General features: G+C 40.9%; 1 protein-coding gene across 1 annotated transcript; it reads left to right on the top strand.

Moving 5' to 3' along the window:
* Nucleotides 1–746: 746 nt before the first annotated feature.
* Nucleotides 747–25,405, top strand: LOC119797555 (glucose-6-phosphate exchanger SLC37A4-like). The gene is made up of 10 exons (XM_038306674.1): nucleotides 747–881; nucleotides 2,703–3,099; nucleotides 4,960–5,192; nucleotides 19,639–19,885; nucleotides 20,023–20,175; nucleotides 20,254–20,339; nucleotides 20,416–20,529; nucleotides 20,609–20,674; nucleotides 24,577–24,715; nucleotides 24,806–25,405. The coding sequence occupies exons 2-10, from the start codon at nucleotides 2,952–2,954 to the stop codon at nucleotides 24,970–24,972; spliced, it is 1,353 nt and encodes a 450-aa protein (XP_038162602.1). The 5' UTR covers nucleotides 747–881; nucleotides 2,703–2,951; the 3' UTR covers nucleotides 24,973–25,405.
* Nucleotides 25,406–25,519: the final 114 nt, after the last annotated feature.

The following is a 25,519-nucleotide window of genomic DNA, read 5'->3' as shown; positions in this document are numbered from 1 at the left end:
TTCAGCAATCCCTCACATTAAGCATACTTGTAGCGACAGTGGAGAGGAAAAACTCCAATTTAAAAGGAAGAAACCTCCAGCAGAACCAGGCTCAGTGTGAGCGGCCAGAAGCAGAGAGAAGCAGAGATACAAAAGGCAGCTGTAAAAGGCGGCCCTGTCCAGGAAACACAAGAGCTCCGGGCCAGCTCCCATGTCAAGGGAAGAAGAAAACACAAAAAAGCAGGCGGATCTCAAATATCTATAAATAAAGATTTTGATAGCAGCAGCACAGCTGATATTTCTCTCCAGGATGGTGTTTGGCTGTGAAATAGTCATAATAATAATAAAAATAGTCATAATAATATGACTATTTTGTCGGGCAAACAGCAATCCAGTGAATCAATAGAGATCAATTGAAAGTGGTTAACTCAACCACATGGTGGCGGTAGAGGACAGAAGATGTATACAGATGCTGACTGACTAGATTGCTCGCATAAAGGCTGATTTAGTTCCAAAGAAATGGTGTTTACCGTTCTCAATTTCTATACTTGCTTAAAAACAATATAATAAAACACCCAAGATAAGGAAAAATATATATACATTGTGGTACTTTTCGTGTAAAAGTAATATTTGTGGTGCTTAATATTAAGTGATTTTTGTTAAATCAAAAAAAAAAAAAAAAATTTGTTAGACTTTCGAAATCGCCTATTTGTAAAAATCTGGTTGCATCAATGATGACTTTGCTAAATAGTATTCTATTGCTTTAGTTTTGCCACTTCCAACATGGCGGGCGCGCTGACGCACAGCAACAGCGAGGTCTTCGAGATCCCTGAGCTGCAGATTCGTGAGCGCGCGTCGTTCGTGCAGCCTGTATATGGGGCGACCCAGAGCCGTGGATGAAGGTAAGGACGAAGTAATGAGTGTCTGTCGGCCATCTGCTCCATGAGGGGGCGGCGTCCATTTCTGCGGCGATGCGTTGGGATTTGTATGCTAAACATTTAGGCCTAGACACTCAGAGGGAGGAACGAAAACACGGATTTAATTGTTGTCCCGCTAGAACATACAAACATACACAAAATACTGCTTGAAATAACGCGTTTCCTGTCATTTACGGCTCACATTGTTTCAATATTTGTTTTAAAGGGTGTTTTTTTTATGAAGACAGTGTTATAATGAATCCCCATTAATGCGATGTGACATTGTTATGTCCGCTACAAACCGGTTAAAGGAACAGTTCGTCTTTTTCATCCGACCTACCCATGGGTGGTTCTATGCAGGGGCCAACGGGGACTAGTGCCCCTGTAAATTATGTCCTGGCCCCTGTTATGGCCCCTATGCTGAAAACATGATTCTCAAAGAAAATACAATGATGATATGCGCTGGAACAATGTTGCAAACTCCCTGAAGAATAAAAAAAAAAAGGGACACCTCATGTGCGTGCCAGCTGACCCCATTGCCTTTACCCCTCCTGGCATGGTGATTTTCTTTTAGCCCCTCTTTGTGTGTAAAATAATTTTTTTTTTCAACAATTTGACTCAAATCTGCATTGAATTAGATGCATATTTGTGAGTGAAATGAACACACGGAAAACTAATTATTATCCAGCAATTCACTTTAATAGAAAATAAACTTTACTCAGTAAAATAAGTATCGTACACATGTAAAAATGAATATATAGCTATACATAAATAGTGCACATTTTTGGTGCAGCTGCAAACTTGTCAACATATTTGTGCCTGAAATGCAAGGACTCTAGGCTACAGTTGTAAAACAAAAAAAAATTATTACCTCAATGCCACATTATGTGGCAATAGCCTACTTTTTCCTCCTGTATTTCCTCTGAGGTTTTAGCTTTAGCTTAGCTTTTTTACTCTCACAGTAATACAGGACAAAGTGCGATTCCTTTTCCACTAAATACAGGACATGTACTTCTATTTCTAAATACGGAGCGATTCCATTTTTTCAAGCGACGGTTGGCAACCCTACCTGGAACAGACATGGATACTGAAAGGTCCTTTGGATTTATTTCCTTTTTTGGTTTTATTCTTTTTTACTAATTATTTAAAAACAATAAGGTGATAGCTTCCGTGCTATTGAGATAGCATCCCAGTTTTCATGTGCTGAATGTTTTTTTTTTTTCAAAACAAATTAAAAAAGCAAAATTTACAGCTGAATTTATCAGTTTTTCTCAAGTATTTAATTCAGATTTTATAGAAAACGGTCATTTTAACTTAAATTATGTCAAAATATTTAAAATTCCTAAATTCTGAATCGTATATTGACCTAGAAATTTAATTAAACTTAATTGAATAGAAATTTCACTTCATGCAGCTCTATTAATATATTTGAATCCCTTGCTCTGTTTTTTATTTCAAGCTTTTCTGGGCCCCCATGAAAACACACTGGCCCCCTCCTGGCCCCTGGTGCATTTGGTCTAGAACCGCCACTGGACCTACCCATTCTTAGCGTCAGCTCTTTTTAACTAGAAACCAATGTACTGGTTTATAATACAAAAGCTAAAAACATGGAGAATTTAATTGACTCTTTTTAATACCTTCATGATGTCTTTTCAACATCAACCTATTTAAATATTTCTGATTTAACATTTAAAGTTTTTTTTTTTTCTTTCTAACTGTAGAGATCATTTCTATCTGCTTTTCTGAAGCCCTGCTCAGTGTTGCTCCGACCTTCTGAAATCATGTTTGGTATGCTCTCATTTTCAGGCCGGTGTGAGGTTTCCCTCCTCTGTCCTTCCTTCTGCTGTACAAGCAGCGCTCCTGCACACACACAGAGCTTCAAGGCTGCAGGAAGTTCTGCTCAGGAAAACCCTCCACCTTGACCGCTTGACTGATGCTACAGTTTGCCTCTTTGTATTTCGCTTGCTGTGACCTTAAGGCCAGAGGACCCAAATATAGGACTCCATTGAAGAAAAGGCTTTGAATATATTAGCTTTTGATCAGTTTACTGTGATCATGGCGGCCACAGGTTATGGTTACTACCGTGTAGTCATCTTTCTCTGCATGTTCACCGGCTACTCGCTGTATTTCTTCAACAGGAAGACGTTCTCTTTTGTAATGCCCTCCGTGATGGAGGAGATAGAACTGGACAAAGACGACTTGGGTAAGAACTAAATATTGCTTGTAGTTTTTAAGTATTCGTATTTTGCTTTTTATTTGTTAAAAATACTTTGTAATGGCTACTCAGGTGCTGAATTATTATTGGCTTTTAACATGTAATTGCAATCAGACAGAGACTTTTGTGCAAATTATGTTGCTATATTTAGCGACTTTTTAAACCCCTCTAGCACTTTTATTACAAAAAAAGTTCCTAGCGCCAAATCTAATAACTTTTTCTGTTACTGGAGACTTTGGCGACAACATATAAAAGCACAGATTTCTGCACTCCAGAGCGAGTAGATTGGTAACCCCGCCTCCTGCTCTCCTCTATCTTGTCTGCTGTCATGATTCATGCAGCTATTATTTCATACAAATGAAAAATAGAGAACAGATAAGCAGATCATGGCTTGTCTGCAGGGAAAAGAAGAGCTGGGTTATTTACTTTTGCTGTAGCGTTTTTGGAAACACAGGAAGGAGCAATCAGCTAAGTTCAAAAGGGCTTAGTGATTGGAAATCTTTAATTCCTTTGGATAAAGCATTAAAAATCAGCTGAGCAAGAAAAGGAGCAAGAAGAGAGGGAATAAGTAGAACCAATAATGTATGTATTCTATGGAAAAAATTCTGTATCTGTATAATGTGTCTGTTTTTATGCGTTGTCTTCTCAATTCAGAGGGTCCAATGCCTGTGTTTGCCTAGGGCCCCAAATTTCTTAAATCCTCCCCTGGGTTATGTTCATATATCAGGGAAAGATAATGAATTTCCAGTTTTAATATCTACTGATTACCGTATTTTCTCCTGACCTACGAATAGCTCCACTTAATCATGGTCGGTAAAGGAACCTAAAAATTTACTCAAGTAAGATAATTTTTTTTTTTTTAAGATTACTCAAGGAAATGTAATGGAATAAATGTAACAATGTACTTCCTAACCCTGACTATAAATGCATAAACTGGACGGAAAATGCTGTCAGTTAATGCATTTATAGACCATAAATGTTAGTTTTGATGCTCTATTTATGAACTCTATTTATTCTTGGGAATATTTGACCTCCTGAACATTTAGACATTTTGATTGCTTTATATAGTAGACTGTTGGCATTTATTTAAATATCTGCTTTCAGAAAATGTACATGCCCTTTCTGATTGACTTAAAATATCCTTAATGTTCATTGCAATACACATTAGATTTCAGTGACCAAGATCATAAAATCAGAGACAGTTTTAGGGAAAAACTGTGGAAATATAGATGAATTGCTGTCAATATTTTTATTCCATCCCTCCATCAGGGCCTTTGAGCCAGCAGCCTATGGGAGAAAGGCAGAGTAAACCCTGGAATGGTCGCCAGTCCATCGCAGGGCAACATAGACACACAGCTACGCACATTCATACCTAAGGTCAAATTAAGAGACACTGATTCCATGCAGTAAGATCTGAGGCCAGGAGATGAGAGCAGGACCTTCTTGCTGCAAGGCAACAGTCCTTTGAACTGTGCAGCCTAAGTGATCTTGTTATGATCAAAAATCTTAATTTTACGGTTAAATATTTTCATTAGATGGAGAACAAGCTGCTACTTATCTCTTGGAAAATGACTGCTAAAGGAAGCAAGGCAATGTTAAAGTGAAGTATGAAGAAGAGGGGTTGCTACAGTCTTTTTGACCAATGCTATATGACATTTAGTTTAATTACTATTCAGCAGTAAATGCATCAATATGTGATAATGACCTCTTTGGGAACAATTATTTTTTGTACCAAAGTTAACAGCAGGTCAGTTGTTGTAAAATCTATAGTTTATTTCTGTTCTCAGCTGTGAAGAAGTGCAGATAGTTAACTGCAAATGTATCGTGTTTTTGTAACTGTTTTTCCAGGTCTGATCACCAGCAGTCAGACCATGGCCTATGCCATCAGTAAGTTCATCAGCGGCGTACTGTCGGATCAGATCAGCGCCCGCTGGCTGTTCTCCATCGGCCTCTTTTTAGTAGGAGGCATCAACATAGTCTTTTCTTGGTCTTCAACGGTGTCCATGTTCTCGCTGCTCTGGTTCATCAACGGCCTGGGACAGGGCTGTGGCTGGCCCCCATGTGGAAAGGTCCTGCGGAAGGTAAGATTACCCTTCCTGTCACTCCATAAATCCCAGATCTGAAAGCCATTAGCAAGATTTATTTTGAGGTGTTTTTTTCACATTTAGAAAACATAAATTAAGGACAGGTTAAAAATAAACTTAGAAGTAAAATGTAACATCAAATCAATAGTAAACGTTGTCATAACACTGCTAATGGATATGCACATGTTTTGGTGTGCAAACAGTTTGGATTTTTTCTACAACAAAACTTTAGAGGTTATAAGTAGAGATGCATCAGTCAATCAACACGTGTCTAGAGTGTTAACATTTACCCATATGCATTTAGACACATTACAATAGAAGTTGATCAAGGTTAGAGACATAGAGGCTGCCATGTTTCTGCCTCTTTCACACACTTTAACATCTTAGATCATCAACCAAAGTGTATGAGATAAAGACAGACATTTATTAAGGGAAAAATGTTTACATCAAACCAGCTTAGTCTGATGTAAATATAGACTTTCCCCTTAAACCTAATGTGGCGTTAATGTTGGGGCGACACCCACTACCTTAAAGGCACACTATGCAACATTTTTCAGTTAATGTGTTCCATAACGTTTTGGATGATTAAATGAGTCATTTCAAGTCGAACAAAGGTTTTCTCGGCCGCCCTGGTGGTCTGTAGGGGAAATACTGTACTTGCAAATGCAGCAGCCCTCGGCCCGCACCCACAGGCTCAGAAGTCTCGTGCATCGCGAGAATCAGTCTTGCTTTACGGCGAGAACTGCTACACGTCTCCAGTGTAAGGCATGCTCGTTGCTAGCGCAGTGATAATATTTGTGCAGTTATCATGGCGGAACCAACGAGAATTTTTAAACTCGAAAGTTGGAACAAAATAGTCACTTACCGCAGTAGAGATGGTGATTCGTTGCGTTCGCCTGTCTGCTAAGCTCAAAACAACCGCGCCTGGCTTGACGGAGAAACCAGGAGAACAGCTGAGCATATTTACGACAGTGCACTTTTACTTTCGCCCTCTGGGGGGAGCCTCGCTGGAAAATCAACACCGGTTTTTATAGTATAACTTTAAGCGTTTGTAGTCTGAACACAAATAGTTTGTTTAGGTCATACTAAAGTATTTAAAATAGATTCAACTCCAGAGTTTGACTCGACCATCCAAAAACCTTCATTTTGTTCTGTTTTGAGCTGTCACTAGTTTTTTTTTATTTTTATTTTTTTCAAATTTTCTAGTAAAGTTAAGAATGAAAGCAGCCTGAAAGCATCACATGACTATCACCATTTTTAAGGGCTGGCATGATGTTCCATTTCTTAAATTATGTCCTTCTTTTACGATAGATCTAATGGACATAAAAACTCCAGAGGCTTTCAGTTGTCTTCTTTTGCTAAATGTTGCACAAGTAGTTGTAGGGTAGTTGTGGCCTAGTGGTTAGGGCATTGTGCTTGGAATCCAGATGTTCTGACTTCAAGCCCCAGTCCCACAGATTAGCTAACCGAAGATTAGAGATGAAGCTACTAAAATTAGAATAAAGTTTGAAGAAATAATGCAGAATTGGAATGTACAAGAAGAATCTAGCAGAATGATGAAAAGTGTTCTTTAAGCCCTCAAACAGTTTAAGCCTATAGCAGCATAACCTTTGTGATAGCTGGAGATACCATGAGACACTATTATCCTTAAGATTTATCAAAAACGTAAAGTAAGTTTTAAGGAAAGTTTCAAGCTAAGTATTGATTGTTGTTCTCTTTTCATTTATTTAGTTATGAAGTAGGGCTGGGCGATATAGAAAAAAAGCTTATTGATAAAAAAAAATGCATATTGATCGATATCGATAATTATTGAAAAGATTTGAAACCATATTTTATGTGCAGCTCTGCCTGGACTTTTTTATAATATTGCTAAATAATTTAATTTTAATAAAAAACACAAACACAGACTTCGAATTAAATCTTTATTTAACCAACTTTTTTAACCATAACAGAATTGTTTAAAAGAAAAATAACTTAAGAGACCTGAGTTATGTTATTAAATACTGACAAAGAATAAACTAAAGTGACCAGAAAAGTGACCAAAATAAATATAACAAATAAATAAATGCCCCCCCACCGCCCCCGTTTCCTGCTTTAACCTGAGTTATTACTTTGAAGTTTCTGGCCCCTCAGCATTTTTATCTCAATTGTTAGAAGTACGTGGGAAACTGCCCAGAACTGAAAATATATATATATTTTCCGAAGATTCCTCGGAGGAGAGCCGCGCCGGGGCCTACACAGCTCGTACTCCTGCGGCTGTGAGCGGCTGAGATGATAAAAAAAAGTTGGTTGCGTTATCAGACTTGGTTTTCACTGGTTCCCGACACATTTTACAGATGACTGTGGTTTGTTTTTGGTCCGACTTGCCATGACCGAAATACTGCCAGACTGCCGAACTACAAAAACCCCTCTTTGGAACAATTTCCTCCGCCTCTACTTGCTGCACAGCTTCATGTGCTCTGTGTTGTGGTTTGAGAGGGCGGCGCTTGGTGACGGCGTGCCTGGGTCCGCGATTGTGATTGGTTGGGAGGAAGAAGTGACTAACATAAACCTACATGCTAGGCTACAATAAGAAGGAAGGAAAACTGCGTTTCTTTTTTATCGAACTTTTATCGACCCTCTTTTTTTCTATTGCGCCACACGTCTATCGATCGATATATATCGTTATTGAATTATCGCCCAGCCCTATTTTGAAGTAATTTTGGTGGGCTGGCCCCTCATGGCTAGTTTAACTAGAGGGGAATATATCCCCATGAGTAAAGGGCAGATTATGCTTCTGCAAACTCACACATCAAATGTTGCTTGGGTCTGCTCGCAAACCAATTTTGCTGGTATGCTTCTGCACCGTCAGTCTGGAATTTCTAGGGATGCACAGCAGTTTCCTGCCAAAGCGCAAGGGGGAGCCTATTCGAGAACTTCGGTGGCGCTGTTTATCTTATGGTCACAGAGATGGATCTAGAGTTGATAGACATTGAAGAGGAACAGGTTCTGTTAATGGATTCGGCATAAAGACCGATTAACCGTTTGTCGTAGTTGTGTGTTGTTGTTGTTCCTCCGTTTTTAAAAATGGCGCGCTCGGCAACGAATGGAGAAGGACGGCCACACAGACAGCCGGAAAGGCATACCAAGGACCAATCACAGCTGCTTTTTGTCTGCCCACTTCCGCTTGAGGTCTGCACGGGTTTGCAACTGTCCGACATGTAGTCAGGATTTTGACCACCTGCGCGACAACGAATGCAGAACCTCTGTGCGGAGGGTGTGGTCGCACACAGAGACAGATTTGAAGCTTGCAGAGGCAATGCGTCAGAAGCATAAATTGGCCTTAATTCTCACTGTGGCTCACTGGAGACCTACAGCTGTGGAGATGGCTTTGTAATTAATTTCGCAGACTGATCAATTGCAATAAGCATATTTCCATTGCAGAGACTTTTGGGCACTACCTGGGATTTTGAGAACCTTCCACTTGCAGCGTTTTGGATCAGCTGCAGCTGTCTGATGGACTTTTTAGGCAAAACTGTGAAGACACTGCTGTAGTAATCAGTTCTACTAAAGATAAATGCATTAATGAGTTTTTCTAAATCCTTTATTCCTGGAGATGTTCTTCAGGTGATAAAACCCGTACTAACAGACCATTAGCCGTAATCAGTGGTTTCTAGTTGTAGTAGCTAAAGATTCAAGCTAACTCTGGATCTCTCCTTTAGTCAGAAAATTATTATTTCAGTTTTGCTTTTATTCAGTTGGAGAAAATGACGGCTGATCCACATATTCATCTGTTCTAAGCATCTAACCAATGATAGCATTCTAGATATCCAGAATAACAATAAGAATATACAGAATAGACTTGACATCAGAATATATATTTCTAGTAGTAGAAGTTTCATTACAGACATCAACTACTAGAATTGTAATAATGCCTATACAGAATTCAGTTGTAGATACTTACATGCATGTTTTGGCTAACTTGTTACAGCATAAGAGGGCTCCATTTTATCTTAAAAGACAAGTTGGCTCGCCATATTTCTTTCATAGAAACTATTATGGCATAGGGCTGGGCGATATAGAAAAAAAGCTTATCGATAAAAAATAATGCATATTGATCGATATCGATAATTATTAAAAGATTTGAAACCATATTTTATGTGCAGCTCTGCCTGGACTTTTTATGATATTGCTAAATTATTTAATTATAATAAAGAACACAAACACAGACTTCTAATTAAATCTTTACTTAACCAACTTTTTTAACCATAACAGAATTGTTTTAAAGAAAAATAACTTAAGAGACCTGAGTTATGTTATTAAATACTGACAAAGAATAAACTAAAGTGACCAGAAAAGTGACCAAAATAAATATAACAAATAAATAAATAGAATACCCTATTTGGGTGGGAATAGTACACCACCAGCTTGTGGTAATTAAAAGATTGTAGGACTAGACTACCATGTAAACTCCACTCAACAAGAACAAAAACCCAAATCTACTCACCCTTTATTCTAGCATCTCTATGGGGTATCTTTTCCTCACCCCTTTTCTTCTAGAGGTGCTGCTGGCACCTCGTTATGGTTCAGCTTAGTTTCCTGCTTTAACCTGAGTTATTACTTTGAAGTTTCTGGCCCCTCAGCATTTTTCTCTCAATTGTTAGAACTACGTGGGAAACTGACAGAACTGAATACATATATATATTTTCCCGAAATTCCCGAAGATTCCTCGGAGGAGAGGCGCGCCGGGGCCTACACAGCTGAGATGATAAAAAAAAAGTTGGTTGTGTTATCAGACTTGGTTTTCACTGGTTCCCTACAAATTTTACAGATGACTGTGGTTTGTTTTTTTGTCCGACTTGCCATGACCGAAATACTGCCAAACTGGCGGACTACAAAAACCCTTCATTGGAACAGTTTCCTCCGCCTCTCCTTGCTGCGACAGCTTCATGTGCTCTGTGTTGTGGTTTGAGAGGGCGGCGCTTTGTGACGGCGTGCCTGGGTCTGCGATTGCGATTGGTTAGGAGGAAGTAGTGACTAGCATAAACTTACATGATAGGCTACAATGAGAAGGAAGGAAAACTGCGTTTCTTTTTTATCGAACTTTTATCGACTCTCTTTTTTTCTATTGCGCCACACGTCTATCGATCGATATATATCGTTATTGAATTATCGCCCAGCCCTATTATGGCATTGTACCTAGTCACAATTACAATAAAAATATCATTAATTATATTTACATTACGTTTATGTCAGCAGAAAATAGCTTTTAATTCATCTAAAATAAAAAAATTTAGAAGTAAAAAACAACTTTAGTGCTTTCTATAATAGAAATATGGCTAATCAACTTGTCCAGAATGTTTATTTTAGATGGGACGAATGTCATTTTGGATAGCCGTAAGTATAAGCTTAAAGCTACAGTGTGTAATAATTACAGGCATATAAATTCAGAAATGTAATATATTATACATAACTATGTTATTTATCATCACCTATGAGCTCAGCCTTTTAACCATAATATTTGCGTTGCCTTAGAATTCGTTATTTATAATTACATAGGAGCGGGTCTCGCAGCCATGGGGGCAGACATCTTTGCGCTACGGCAAGCGCAGAGGCAACAAACTAGCGATTGCGAGATCTCCCATTACGCTCAAAAATAACTACGGCAAGCTAAGAGAGATGAACTGAGACGGTACTGAATAGTAGATGGCAGTATTATGCCTGAGAAGCGTTTAGTCTGCCTGAAACCAAAGAAGAAGAAGAAGCAGGTATACTGCGCTTCAGTAACAAGAAAGGTGAACAAGGCGGCAGGCGTGAGTGACTTTGCAAACTGTTTGGCACTGTGTGGCCAAACATCAGACGAATGGAGGATCATGCCTACTCTGTATCACAACGAAAAGCGGCGGACACCGAACCCCCGTCATCTAAGAAGCGGAAACACGACGAGAATAAACGCAAGCGTGACAAGAAACGACAAAAAACACGGATCAACATTGGCACGGCATTTACACGATGGAAGTCACTGATGGAGGAAAAAGGTTTTCAAAGTGACGCTCAAGTTGCCAGTTTTCTCTTGGACAGGTAATTAATCCTACACACACAATTGTCTAATATCACTGCAGTTTTTGGAGTACAGGATGCTCAGACCTGTCTAAAACAATAACATGCTGCGTGATGATGCTGTTACTCCCCAGTATACTTATTCAGCAACGTCCCTGACGTTTCACAGGTAATGATTCAGTAATTTTCTGTAAAATAATTTTCTGGATATATACCTCGGTTACTTCTCTCTGGCTCCTTTGGAGATCTTCAAGCCTTTCCTCCTCTGCTCTCACCCCGCTGGCCCTGGCTGCACGCCCACCCCGGCCTCTCTGCCCTCTTCCTCTCCCTCTTCCTCGCCTTGTAACCCCCGTGCCACAAACAAGACTTGGACTCTGTAAACGGGGAATATATATTCTTCTAGCGAACACAATCTCGCTGTTAAACTAATGACTACAATTACTTCATCTGTTTATATCACCATGCAAAGCAGCTCACCAAAACGTCACAACGACGTAGAAAAAATAACGGGTATATTTATTATCTAAAGTCTACATGAAATCTATACCCTACACAGACTAATGAAATACTATCTGTAAAATTATCTATGTAAACAAACCTCATCACTTGAGAAGGTAGGTGATGCGGACGTCGTGGAAGACATTTTGTCCCGTAACGCTCGCCGTACTGTTGGGGGGGAGAAGCGGTGGGGGGAGACGTTCATGTTGCTGCAGTCTGCAGTCTGGACGTTAGATGTCGCTGAAAATTACACACTGTAGCTTTAATACAGATGAATGGGGAAAGAGACATCATCTCTACTAGAAAGAGTTTTATTCATGGTATCTGAAATACATTTTTAGTAGAGCTAATAAATGTTAGGAAAGAAACGGCCTGCCATAAGACCCTTGGTTTATTCTACCGTATTTTCACGACTATAAGGCGCACTTAAACGTCTTTTTTTTTCCTCAAAATGTGCGGTGCGCCCTATGGTGCGGTGCGCCCTATGTGTGTTGTAACTGCGACTTTTGAGACCACCTCATTGAGGAGATGATGAAAGAGTGGCTGAATGTAAGGAGACCAGGTGTTTTTTTTCCACTCATCACCACACCATCGCTGTTAATATGTAACTCCATGCGTGCCCATCTCACAGCTGATGTGAAAAACATGGGGAAACAAATTAACGCTGCTCGACATCGGTGTGAACCGGACGCAGCAGGTGCAGCAGAAGCAGCGAGTTTACATGCAAAGTCAATGGTTGACGCGCATATAGGTGCAGCAAAAGGTCCCGCAGCGCATTTTGGTGCAGCACGTCGGGAGCGTTTAAGCATCTGAAGCGCCGCGCTTCTGCTGCTCGAGATGGAAAAATTGAAGTTTTGCTGCTGGACGCGCCGCATCAACCAATCAGAGAAGCTGATCTGGGAGCTGCCAGCGAGACAGACAGCGCTCTGATGACATATGATATTAACGCAAATGGAAAAGGCTGGATGGATGCGTGGCTGAGGCAGGTGTATGTGAGAAGACTAGGTGGTTTTTTCCACGCATCACCATCGCTGCGTGCCCATCTCACAGCCGATGTGAAAAAAAGGTGAATCAAATGAACGCTGTGCTCGCCGTTATCCCGGGGGTCTGACAAAGGAGCTTCAACCGCTCGACATCGGTGTGAAAGCGGCCGTTCGAAGTAAGGCTGCGAGCGGCGTGGGAGCGATGGGTGACCGACGGAGACCACAGTTTCAGGATAAGAAGGCAGCGCCGGGCAGATTACGCCACAGTTTGCGGATGGATTGTAGATGCTTGGACTAAAGTGTCTGCTGGCTCTGTTGTTCAAGCTTTCGCAAAAGCCGGCATTATTTCTGAGGAGCTGCGCTGCACGGAAAGTGACTCTGACAGCGAAGAAGGGGAAACTGGCATGTCTGATTTAGCGCAGCTGTGTTATTCAGAAACAGAGGATGATGACTTTGATGGATTTGATTAATACTTTGTAATAAATACATGAATAAAGCACAATCATACTCAGTTTTGCTCCCGCTGTATTTTTCTCCCTGAAAACTTAATTCAACAGCAGCCTCTGGGCGGGTCTCCTCCTCTTCACCGCGGTGGCTGGCAGGTGTTTTTTCATCTAAATAATCTAAATCTTGCAGCTATATTTGCTGTGATCAGTGGGAATAAAGTAGTTTTAATATGTTTTTAAGTGAGAAAGTCCACCTGAAAACTTAATAATTGCAGTCAGTTCATCCAGATTATCTATTTCTGTCGGAGGCGCTCAGACCCCCACATACCAGCGGTGCGCTGACAGCAGAAATCTCTTCATCAGCAGCCTCTAGGCTGGGCAGCCTGGGGTTCACCGCGGCTGCTGGCAGGTGTTTTTCATCTAAATAATTTAAACTGCAGGCACCAGGATACCGGCAATAAAAGCGAACATATTCCGTCGGCAGGTTTCAGGATTTTAAGTTAATTTAGGAGTGACCACAGCGCTGTGTCATCTGCGATGTCTCTGTCTCACGGCCAGCTGCCAGGTTTGATTAATACTTTGTAATAAATACATGAATAAAGCACAGTCATACTCAGTTTTGCCCCCGCTGTATTTTTAAATACGCAGTAGAGGTATTTAAAGGTAGTAGAGGACATGTACCTGTATATAAAAAACGCGCCCTATAGTCCGGTGCGCCTTATGTGTGTGTTAAATACAGAAATGGGACACATAACTGAGAGTGCGCCTTTTAGTCCGGTGCGCCTTATGGTCGTGAAAATACGGTAATCGAACTTCTGAATGGAAAATATCATGTTTCTTAAGTCTCTTCAAGGCTTGTGTAAAGATATCTCTATGGTTTAACCTATGGATGCAAACTTGATAAGTACATAGTATTAAGCTTGCAGACTGCTTATGATGCCAGCTGTCTGTCCAGAGTCGCCACCTGCTGATAAATGCATGTTTGGAGTCTTGCCTGTGGGATACAGGAACCAACAGACTGTTAATTGTGGATTATATTTGGAGGGACTGTGGCCGTGAGGCACGAAGCAGCACTGACCTTTAGAACCAAGGCAGCTGCGTTCGGTTTGGGCTGATCTCAGCCACCTGTATGAAGTATTGATTGTCCGGGACCAAAGCAGGAAAGGCAGCAGCAGTTTGAGAAATTAAAGGATTACCTAATAATCTTTTAAGGTCTCCTCTATAAATAGCTTTGGGATTTGCTCCAAGTATATTTTAACTCTTGAAGTTCTGAATTATATTTACTAATTTTAGTGTTTTTCTTTTAAGAGAACTAATTGATCCTTAGATTAGAAACCACTTCCAGTTTTAAAGAGCTGCCTGAAGCAGTGGTTGAAGTAGAAGAAGAAAAAGGTGTTGGCATGTGTTCAGTGGGTGGCGGGGGTCGGATTACAGGACAGAGTATTTATAGATGATTCTAAGTAGATCTCCACCACAGAAAAGCAAATTTGCTGAAAAGACATCTTACCCCTCCCACTGAAAAGAAAATGTATTTAACAGCTCTAAACCTTGCACAGCTGGGTTTAAGTTAACAATATAGATTAACATGGTGTTAAGTTAATCTATGGCTACCGTAGCTGTATGTCCAGTGGATTCTCAGGTTACTAATGCTCTGCTGGGTACGTGGTTTAATGGCTGCCTTCATCTGAATCACAGCCTGGGGGCATATCGCTTCTCTTTGATTCTGCTGTTTCTCAGTGAGCATAGAAAAAAAATTATGTTTTTAGAGTGAAACTGTAAAAAAACTTATGATTATAACAACGCAGGTTAGGGCACGGCTTGGCTCTGGCATCTGCACTTTCCTACAGTTTAAAGCTTTATGGAATGCGATTAATTGCTTAGTGATGTCATTTTAGGCTCAATCCTGGATTTTTAGTGTTAGGAACAAGATTTTCTTTAATGGTTTACGTTCTATGGCAAATTAATAAATAAACGTAACCATAACATAAAGCCATCGTGTTTGACCTTAACTAGGGATGCACGATATAATCGGCCCCCTATCGGTATCGGCCTGTATCAGCCTTAAAACTGAATATCGGACATCGGCCACCCCACCGATATTTAACCCGATATTTGATCAGCTTCTGAGTTTCTAAAGTCTAAAAAAAAAAAATATATACTACTTCTTCTTCTTCCTCAAAAACTTCTTTTTTTACAGACTTAAAAACTTCTAAAGACGAGGGAAAAAAAATTGATACATTAAAATATCACAATATCTTCATATGCTGATATATTGCCATTTAAAAACACCATATCAATCTCTTTTACTAATGCAACATTGCTATATGTCATCGCTATGCTACGAAATCCCCCGAATATTCAGGAAATCTTGCCATATTTTTATATGTTGATATATTGACGCGGTATCGATCTATTTTACTAACAAAATCTCACAAGAATTTGCAAAATATCACGAGAGTTTGTAACAGAACGATGAAATTTCACGACTTTTTGAAAGTAAAATAGATCGATACCGCGTTTTTAAAAATCAATTTGATATCAGCATATGAAAATATATTTGAGTATATTATTTTTCAAAGTGTCAGAAATGGATAACAAATCTGCTATTTTCAATGACTACTTATTTTTGTCCAGCTTTAACATCGGTATCGATATCGGTTATCGGCTACATGAGTTTTAAAATATCGGCATATCGGATATCGGCCAAAATCGCAATATTGTGCATCCCTAACCTTAACCATATAAATGTTTGATCATAACACAGATGAGCTGTACTTAACTTCTCGTAGTTTAACAAAGACAAAATGCTAAGGTACTGTGGTGTTAAAAGTTCAATCTGCAAAACTCACACAGAAAGAAAAAGACATTATCTATTGCTATTATCGTGTTATTATCTTTCACTCAGCTGTTTGTTAGTTTGTAGCAACAGGTTGGGAAGGGGCAGTGATTAATTACTCTGGTCACTCTGAATTTCTCTCTGGAGTGTCATCAGAGGGATAATAATCATCAGCTTCAGGGAAAATAAGAAGCATAAACCATCAGAAGCGTTTACTACTTCCTCTTAATGTTAGCCTTGTGGTGTAGCTGCTTTCTAAAAGTAGACATGGCTCTAGCGTGTTTGTGTAGCATTGAAGATGCAGTGTATAGTATCTTTGAATCATCAATCCATGAAAGGATTTTACTGAATACTCTGTGTTCTTTGCTTTTGTGCCAAGAAAGATTATTTGACTTAATTCTATGTTGCAGATCTTGACTGATTCCAGTGATAATGCTGGTTATGCTTTGGAAACGTATACATTAAAGTAATCCCAGTGGTTCACTAGTTATGCTTAACATTATTAATAAGTATACAGGTAATTATGTATTTTAAAATATTTAAACCTTATTCTTTTTTTATTTTCTTTGGTTTCATTTGCTATTAACCTCTAAAATACAAAGGATCTCTTTAATGAGTGGGAAGCCTTGCTGCTGGTCAATTAACCAGTCTGATTACCGTATTTTCCCGACTAAAAGGCGCATATAAACTTCTTTTTTTTCCCTCAAAATGTGCGGCGCGCCCTATAGTGCGGTGCGCCCTATTTGTGTTGTTACTGCGGACGTTGTTCAGACCACCATGAGAACGTTAAAGGGGGAAGTGTGGGCGTGGCTTGTGTATAAAATAACAGGTATGTGCTTTATGCAGAACTCCTTATCTCCTCATTGAGGAGATGATGAAAGAGTGGCTGAGGGAGGTGTATGTAAGGAGACGAGGTGTTTTTTTTCCACTCATCACCATCGCTGTTAATCTGACTCCATGCGCGCCCATCTCACAGCCGATGTGAAAAACATGGTGAAACAAATTAAGCTGTGCTTGCTGTTATTCCAGGAGGTCTGACAAAGGAACTTCAACCGCTCGACATCGGTGTGAACCGGCCGTTCAAAGTAAGGCTGCTTTCACAGCGGACGCAGCAGGAGCAGCAGAAGCAGCGAGTTTACATGCAAAGTCAATGGTTGACGCGCGTCAAGGCGCAGCAAAAGGTCCCGCAGCACGTTTTGAGCAGCAGGCGCAGCGCATCGGGAGCATTGAAGCATCTGACGGGCGTGATGCGCTGCAAACGCGCTGCTGCTCGAGATGGAAAAATTTAACTTTTCCTGCTCGACGCGCCGCATCAACCAATCAGAGAAGCTGATCTGGGAGCTGGCAGAGAGACAGACACAGCTCCCAGGTTTGATTAATACTTTGTAATAAATACATGAATAAAGCACAATCATACTCAGTTTTGCTCCCGCTCTATTTTTAAATACGCAGTAGAGGTATTTAAACATAATAGAGGACATGTACCTGTATATAAAACCTGCGCCCTATAGTCCGGTGCACCTTATGTGTGTGTCAAATACAGTAATGGCACACATAACTGAGAGTGCGCCTTTTAGTACGGAGCGCCAGATTTAGAAACCACACAATTGTTGGCCCTCAGCAGGATTCTGGAGGGTGAATGGGATTTTGCCCAACCAGTCTACATGTGTTTAGTGGATATGGAAAAGGAATTTGACCGTGTCCCTCTGGGGGTCCTGTGGGGGGTACTCCTGGAGTATGGAGTACCGGGCCCTTTAATAAGGGCTGTTAGGTCTCTGTACGGCCGGTGTCAGAGCCTGGTCTGCATTGCCGGCAGTAAGTCGGACTGGTTTCCGCTGAGGGTTGGACTCCCCCAGGTTGCCCTTTGTCACCGATTCTGTTCATAACTTTTATGGACAGAATTTCTAGGCGCAGCCAAGGAGTTGAGGGGATCTACCTTGGTGGCCTTAGGATTCCATCTCTGTTATTCGCAGATGATGTTTTTCTGTTGGCTTCATCAGGGCATGATCTACAGCTCTCACTAGAGCAGTTCGCAGCCGAGTGTGAAGCGACCGGGATGAGAATCAGTGCCTCCAAATCCGAGACCATGGTCTTGAGCTGCAAAAGGGTAGAGTGCCTTCTCCGGGTTGAGGAGGATGTACTGCACCTAGTGGAGGAGTTTAAGTATCTTGGGGTCTTGTTCAGGAATGATGGGAAGATGGAGCGGGAGATCGCTAAACGGATTGGTGCGGAGTCTGCTGTGAAGTGTGCGCTCTACCGGTCTGTGGTGGTGAAGAGAGAGCTGAGCCAAAAAGCAAATCTCTCGATTTACCGGTTGATCTACGTTCCTACCCTCATCTATGGTGATGAGCTTTGGGTCATGACCGAAAGAAGGAGATCCTGGATACAAGCAGTTGAAATGAGTTTTCTCCGTAGTGTGTCTGGGCTCTCCCTTAGAGATAGGGTGAGGAGCTCAGTCATCCAGGGAAGGACTCAGAGTAGAGCCGCTGCTCCTCCACATCGAGAGGAGGCAGTTGAGGTGGCTCAGGTATCTGATTAGGATGCCTCCTGGACGTCTCCCTGGTGAGGTGTTCCAGGCACGTCCCACCGGGAGGAGGCCCAGGGGGTGACCCAGGACACATTGGAGGGACTATGTTTCTCAGATGGCCTGGGAACGCCTTGGGATTCCCCCGGAGGAGCTGGCCTAAATGGCTGCGGAGGGGGACGTTTGGGCCTATGTACTGAAGCTGCTACCCCCCACGACCTGACCCCGGATAAGCAGAAGAAGATGGATGGACGGACAATTGTTGGCCTGGCGGTAGAGGCGAGGTCCCCTGCTCCCCTGTAATGGGGTGGGGATTGTGATGATAGTGGGAAGGAATCAACTCGGTTGCTGAATTGTAGGTTTTTGAAAGCTAAAATCTGAGTCTACCCCCTCTGGTGGTGATTTAAGGTTGGTTTTTCTTTCTTTCTTAACATAGATTGCTACCTAAACCAACAATCCCCTTTAATGACTTCCTTTCAGAGATAGACAGGTTTCTGGTATTACAGGCTAACAAAGAAACAAAACCCCCATTCCAAAGGGGCAGACCATCAGGTTCAATTTCCATGTTTCTAAGCCATAACAAGGCTTTACTTTGTCCTCTCTATAAAACCTTAAACTCAACGCTATTTCTGACATTTTGAATTGAAAAAGCTTCCTGGATGGGAAGAGAAACGTCTTCAAACTCGGAAACAAAGTCCATTGGATTGCTTTTTTTACTTTTTGGGATGACTATGGCCTGGATGACTGAGAATCTTCACCAGCGTAATGAGAATATTGTTAAAATAATAATGACAATACTAAATATTATTTATAGAGCATTTAACATAGGTGGGCTATTTCAAAGTGCTACAAACAAAAGAAAATAATAGAAGTATTTGAAAAAAAAAATAGTTACAGTTAAATATAAGAAAGTTGTCTTTGCTTAATCACAAAAACATCCATGCATTTTCTTTAAAGATCCGCTCTGAGGTACAAATGTTTGCATCTGTTTTAAGAAGCACAAACTCTTCTTAAGATCAGTCCTGTTTAAACAGGTGTTATTGTGCAGATTCCTAAATGTTTGGGATCAGATCCGAACAAACTATTAATGCCTTTTTGTGTGTGTGTTTGTCCACAGTGGTATGAGCCCTCCCAGTTTGGAACATGGTGGTCTGTGCTCTCCTGCAGCATGAACCTGGCCGGCAGTCTGGGTCCTCTCATGGTCACCGTGCTCCTGCATTACTACGAATGGAGGACGATTCTGGCCATGTCGGGCGTATTCTGTGCTTCGTTCTCGTTCGTTTGTCTGATATTTGTAAAGAATGAGCCAAAGGATGTGGGACTTCCCAGCATTGAAGCAGCAGCTAAGAAGGGTTCAAAAGGAGGTGAGCAAAACATAGTGTTACTTTCAAAGACATGTATTTTCCCATGTTTCAACTGGAAATTATCCATCAGCTGTAACTAAGCCCTTTTTTAGTGAATATACAAAGTGACTGGATGAGCTCTTCTCTGTGCTCTGCAGCCAACAGTGAAAGCACCCTGAGCGAATTCCTCCTCTCTCCCTTCCTGTGGGTGCTGTCTCTGGGTTACTTGGTCGTGTTCGGGGTGAAGACCGCAGCCACTGACTGGGGGCAGCTGTTCCTCATGCAGGAGAAAGGCCAAACCGCTCTCATGGGTGCGCTTTGCCATCGGTTGTTAGCTTGATTGTCTTTTTTAACCGTAGTATTGCTGACCACAGCTCTGTCACTAACAGGCAGCACCTACATGAGTGCGCTGGAGGTGGGGGGGTTCATCGGCAGCCTTTCAGCAGGTTTCATCTCGGACAGGGCCGTAGCTCGCGTGAGTAAAACAAGCAATACGGATTGTAGTTTGGCCTTAAATGTTGTTGAAATATCTTCTCTCTGTGTTTCCTTAGAAAGGCTTGAGCACCCATGGCAACCCTCGCCATGGCCTGCTCATCATGATGATGGCTGGCATGTATGTGTCCATGTATCTGTTCAGAGTGACCATCACAGCTGAGATGCCAAAGGTAATTCTAAGGCTTCCCATCAAGTGAAATGGGTTAAATTGACCAAATAATTAATGTTAAAAAATCTTTCTTTGTTTAGGAAGCTCCTCTTTGGGTTCAGGTCATCCATCCAGTGTCTGTCCTGCTTGGAGTATCAGAGAAAGAGGTTCGTCCTTAAATATGTTCAGTTACTGATCGTATCTGCAATAAGTCCAGGGATTTTTTTTTCACTTTCCAATTTTAAATTTGTCTTTTCAAATTTCTATTTTTCAGAATAAATTTTGTGAACTGCATTCTTTTTTTCAAATTGTGTTTTAGAGACCAGTTTGTCTTAAATTCAGTGCCAATTAAAACATTCACTCTTGGCCAGTAAAAATGTCGATAGCTTCCATACAGACCAATAGAAATATATCTTGAAAGTAAAGCTTGCTTCAGAAGGGAAGAGAATCTTATCTGTTAATGACTATTTAAAAATGATTCGATTCATAAAACCCAATCTGAAAAACAAAAATAAAATAACAAAAATTTATATAAAATCTGTAAAATAAATGAATAGGAATAAACTTGAAAAAAAAACACAGTGAAAACAGCAAATGTTCTTTCTGATTTGATTTTGTCAATGTGTTTGTTTTTTTGTATTTCTTTTCAAAACTTTCCTTGCAAAAATAATGGTACAGAATTCACCCCGTAGCCTTAAAGAATCTGCCCCCCAAAAGATCAGTAGTGTAAATCTGGGATCAGTTAATACTTAATCCTTGGTTTCAGCGTTGGCCTTAATAAAAACAATATGGTTGATCTTTAATCTCATCTACAGTGACCAGATTTTTAGATCGCAAAACTAACATCAACAGTCTCCTACCTGAGCTGCTCCAAATGGGTTGATAACCCTCTCCTCATCAAGCCTGTCATTTCAGGCTGACCCCCATGTCTCATTAGGTTTGCTGTTTTTCATGCGATTCGAGCAGCAGAAGCAGCTAGTTTACAAACAAAATCAATGGATGATGCGCATCAAGGTGCATCAAAAGGTCCTGCAGCGCGTTTTGAGTCGCAAAAGAAGAGCATCTTGTTGCATCTGAGTAGCTGAAGTAGCGCCTCTTGAGCTTCTGAACATGTGAGGTACATGACGCGCTTTACAAGCAGCAGATGTTGGAGTTGGCTAAATTCAATCTTTGCTGTTTGACGCCACATCAAGCTGATCTAGGAGCTGGCAGGGAGACAGACACAGCACTGCTGATGCAGAGCGCTATGATCACTCGGAGAACAGTTTATTAACGCCTAAATTAATTTAAAATGTCGAAACCTGCCAGCAAAATATGTTCACTTTTATTATTCCTGTGCCTGCAGTTTGGATTATGTACTTGAAAAACACTAACATCTACTTCCAGCCGCGATGAACAGTCACGGAGAACCCCCAAGAGGCAACTGGGCCTCTGCTGGGGATTCCCAGTGACAGCGCACCACCAGTATGTGGAGTTCTGAGTGCATCCGACAGCGAAATAATATTTTGAAGTCGTAGGGAAATCATATTTAAATGTTGAATTATTCTGGCTTAAACATGTATATAAATGTACACTTTATCAGATGATATTGTCCCAAAATTTAGAAAATTTCTATTAAAGAACAAAATCCTGTCTCAAAATTTGTGTTTTTTTGTGATCTACTGCAGGCCAGTTAGTTATACGTCAGCCTGAGCATCTAAATTCGGTCAATCATATATCAACGGTCATCTGTCAATAAAATTTTTTGGTCCCAGTATCTTGGTTCATATGTCGCAGCTAATTTACGCAACGGTTGAAAAAAGAGTTCCGTCCCAGTGTTCACGGGGATGGACGTCTGTGTCTTCAGCAGGCGTAGAGCTAACAGAACTGGCAGCGTTGCGAGGCAAGGGCTCAAACATGTACGGCTGGAAGCCTTCTACACCAAACCAAGCTTCTGCCGCCCTGGCGTCCTCTTCCACAACATCTTCATCCCCGCTTTCCTCCTCTAAATAAAAAATGTATGATGGAGGAGACTCATCCATGACCTCCGAAACAAAACTCTCCTCCTCTTGCATGTTTCCTCCGTCCATAGCGTTCCTTGACAGTGTCGTTTCTAAGTCACTAATTTAGTGCTACTTGGTCCCAATAGAATTTTCCTTTGGGAACCTGCTAGCACTAAGTTGCTAACTGGTTAGCAAGATGTTTCAGAGACACCGAACACAACCAAACTTACTTGCGAACCTTCTGCCACAACAAACCTGCCCCCTTGATAAACGACCAATCACATTCACTTTATTCACTCGTGTAAAGTCGGGCAACACTCAGGAGAATTCGGAAATGCAGCGGGTGGAACAGTCGCTTTCCTACGACTTTAAGGCAAGATCATAATCTTGATGAAGACTGCACAATGTTTTGAATTGGACTTTCCCATTTAAAATTATATCAAAGCAATTTTTTACCCACTGATCACAGCAAATATAGCAAAGCTCCTCTCTGCCATTGAACACAGGAGCAGCAGAAGTATTAAATGCATCTGGACACACTTTACTGGATGTGCTTCACTGAAGTGCATCTGACCTTAATGTGTACAAGCATCAAAAATGATGCAGCAGGCGCTTTTTGCTGCTCAAATCGCATGTGGTGTGAATGCCACATAACTCTGCTTTAAACTTCTTCCTGACCCGTCTGCTATGTTCCTCCGCCATTTTATACAGACAGATTTTTTTTGTTGTCACACAGTCTTTTTTTAATGCCGATGTCAATACTGGTTCATGACTCATCCCTGATATCTGCTACCGATATTTTTGGGCAGATTCTTGAAGCTGATGTTGCTTTTTCTGTTTCCATTCAATTAATTAAAAAGCTGCAATGATAACAAATGTTTGTCACAATATAAGCAAAAACATTTATTAACCTTTTAACAGTTGAACAGACTGAGTAAAAGTCCACAGTAGTAAATTAAGTATTGCAAAAAAAACAAACAAACAAAAAAACCTAGAATCTGCTTGAATTACTAAAGCCGGACATACACTGTGCTATTTTTTTCAATCGTTGCACGCAGCCACAACTCATGATCTATGTTTTCACACTGTAAGGGACGACGCTCTGATGCGATCTACCTGCTCACACTGTACGTCTAAAAACCACGTCGGATTCAGCTCCGCAATGATATTGCGCTGCTCTGACTCGTCTATCCGGAAGCCAAATGTCTACAAGAGGAATATCACTAGAGTGAAACGCGCTGCCTTGGCAATTTGCGCAATGTTGTGTGCTAAAAGCCCTAAAAAGAAAAGGCGGCTTATTATTTGGACAAAGACATGGCTGAGCAAACCTGGCTACTACAGTCTGTCAATTTTACAGAAAGAACTCCATTTCACCGGCACCCCCACCATGCTTCTGTGATTTCATCTGAGAGGAAGAAGAAGAATCCCTGTTTGTGCACTGAGCGATTTGCCCACGACAGCCGACCTCACGAATCCTGATCGGGAGGTGGTTGTGAGAGGCTGATCACCCCTCGTTACCCCCTGTATACTACACAACGCCAGATCAGGCTGAAAGTCGGCCCGATCAAAAAATTCTCGCACGTTTGGAAAGTCAGTCTAAAAAAAGTGCAAAAAATCGCACAGTGTATGCCCGGCTTTACACCACCAGTTTATTTTAAGTTAGGCTGTTTTTTTTGTTTGTTTTTTTTTGGGGGGGGGGGGGGGGGGGGGGGCTCCATTTACTCTGTGCCACACTAAGGACGCGTCCCCATCCAGCTGGCTGTATCGGTCTAACTCTAATCATTACGATGCTATTCATCCACTGATGTTCACCGTCAAACCTCTGAGGCCTTCACAGAACACCAGGACTTAAACTCTGATCAATTCTGTTTTAGAAAAGAAGCAGCTCAATATGAATTGAAACTATACTTTGCGATTCCTGTGTGCTAAATTAGAAGAACTTTTCCTTCCAGTTATTATATGCTAAAATAATGTTTGTTCCCAATAGAATATATAGAAATACGGTGTTGAATCTGACATATTAAAAGGTTAAAGGTGTTTGAATCCTTCTGAAATTAATTTTTTTTTTAATGGTGTTTCACTGACAGATTTGGATTCTGTTCCTCGGTGCCATGTTTGGGTTTTCTTCTTACGGACCAATTGCCTTGTATGGAGTGATAGCGAGTGAAAGCGCTCCTTCTAATTTCTGTGGAACATCTCACGCAGTTGTTGCTCTGATGGCGAATGGTAAGCTGCTGGTTCACATGATTAGAAATAACAAATAATAAAAGCCTTTGAGGACTCCATTTAACTGAAGTCTCTTTGTTTTTGTCACAGTGGGGGCTTTCATGGCTGGGCTTCCCTTCAGCACTATTGCCAAGCAGCACAGCTGGGACATGGCCTTCTGGGTAGCGGAGGTCCTAATGGGCATCACCACCATCGCATTCTTCTTTGTGCGTAACATGCGCACCAAAATGGGACGGATCGCAGAGAAACTGGACTAATACCCACTGTTGGGGGGAGAATACGGCACAATGATTGAACTGGAATTTTAACAAACAAACTACTGTCAAACAAATGAATCTGAGGACACTTTTAGATCATAAATAACTTTATAGATACTTAATAATTGTTATGAGATATACACTTTTTTATTGATTTAATCATCACCAGCACAAAAATGCAGCAGATCACAGTTCTTTGAAAACATATAATTAAAGCGCACGCTCTGTTCTTAACACATTTCTATAATGTGGTGCAGCTCAGTGCATTAATGTGTCTCTACTAGTGTTTTACCAATACCAGTGTCAGGTGGTATCGGTATCGGTGAGTACCAACAAATAGGGAACGATACCATTTTGAGAACCTAAAGTTTATTCAACTATTGTCACCCATTCCAGGTAGGCAATAAAAAGTTCTACTGGAGTCACTTTGTATTACCGTAGTCTTTTTCCTGCTTCACAAAGGTAGGCAGCAGCTTGACAAAGCCATGATGGCAATTATTTTACATCTTAATAGTATGCAGTTCTTCATATATATATACACACACAC

The sequence above is a fragment of the Cyprinodon tularosa genome, unplaced genomic scaffold (genome assembly GCF_016077235.1).
Source record: "Cyprinodon tularosa strain WSP-4 unplaced genomic scaffold, ASM1607723v1 ctg589, whole genome shotgun sequence".
In the NCBI taxonomy this organism is placed as follows: Eukaryota; Metazoa; Chordata; class Actinopteri; order Cyprinodontiformes; family Cyprinodontidae; genus Cyprinodon; species Cyprinodon tularosa.
Note: the sequence above shows the minus strand (reverse complement) of the source record. Positions and strands in the feature narration are given on the sequence as shown.

Excerpts from the sequence above, each read along its gene's own strand:
- LOC119797555 (XM_038306674.1), top strand. The coding sequence starts at position 2,952 with ATGGCGGCCACAGGTTATGGTTACTACCGTGTAGTCATCTTTCTCTGC. Across the intron at positions 20,176-20,253 it reads AGGCCAAACCGCTCTCATGG|GCAGCACCTACATGAGTGCG; the intron begins GTGCGCTTTGCC and ends TGTCACTAACAG. Across the intron at positions 24,716-24,805 it reads TGTTGCTCTGATGGCGAATG|TGGGGGCTTTCATGGCTGGG; the intron begins GTAAGCTGCTGG and ends TTTTTGTCACAG.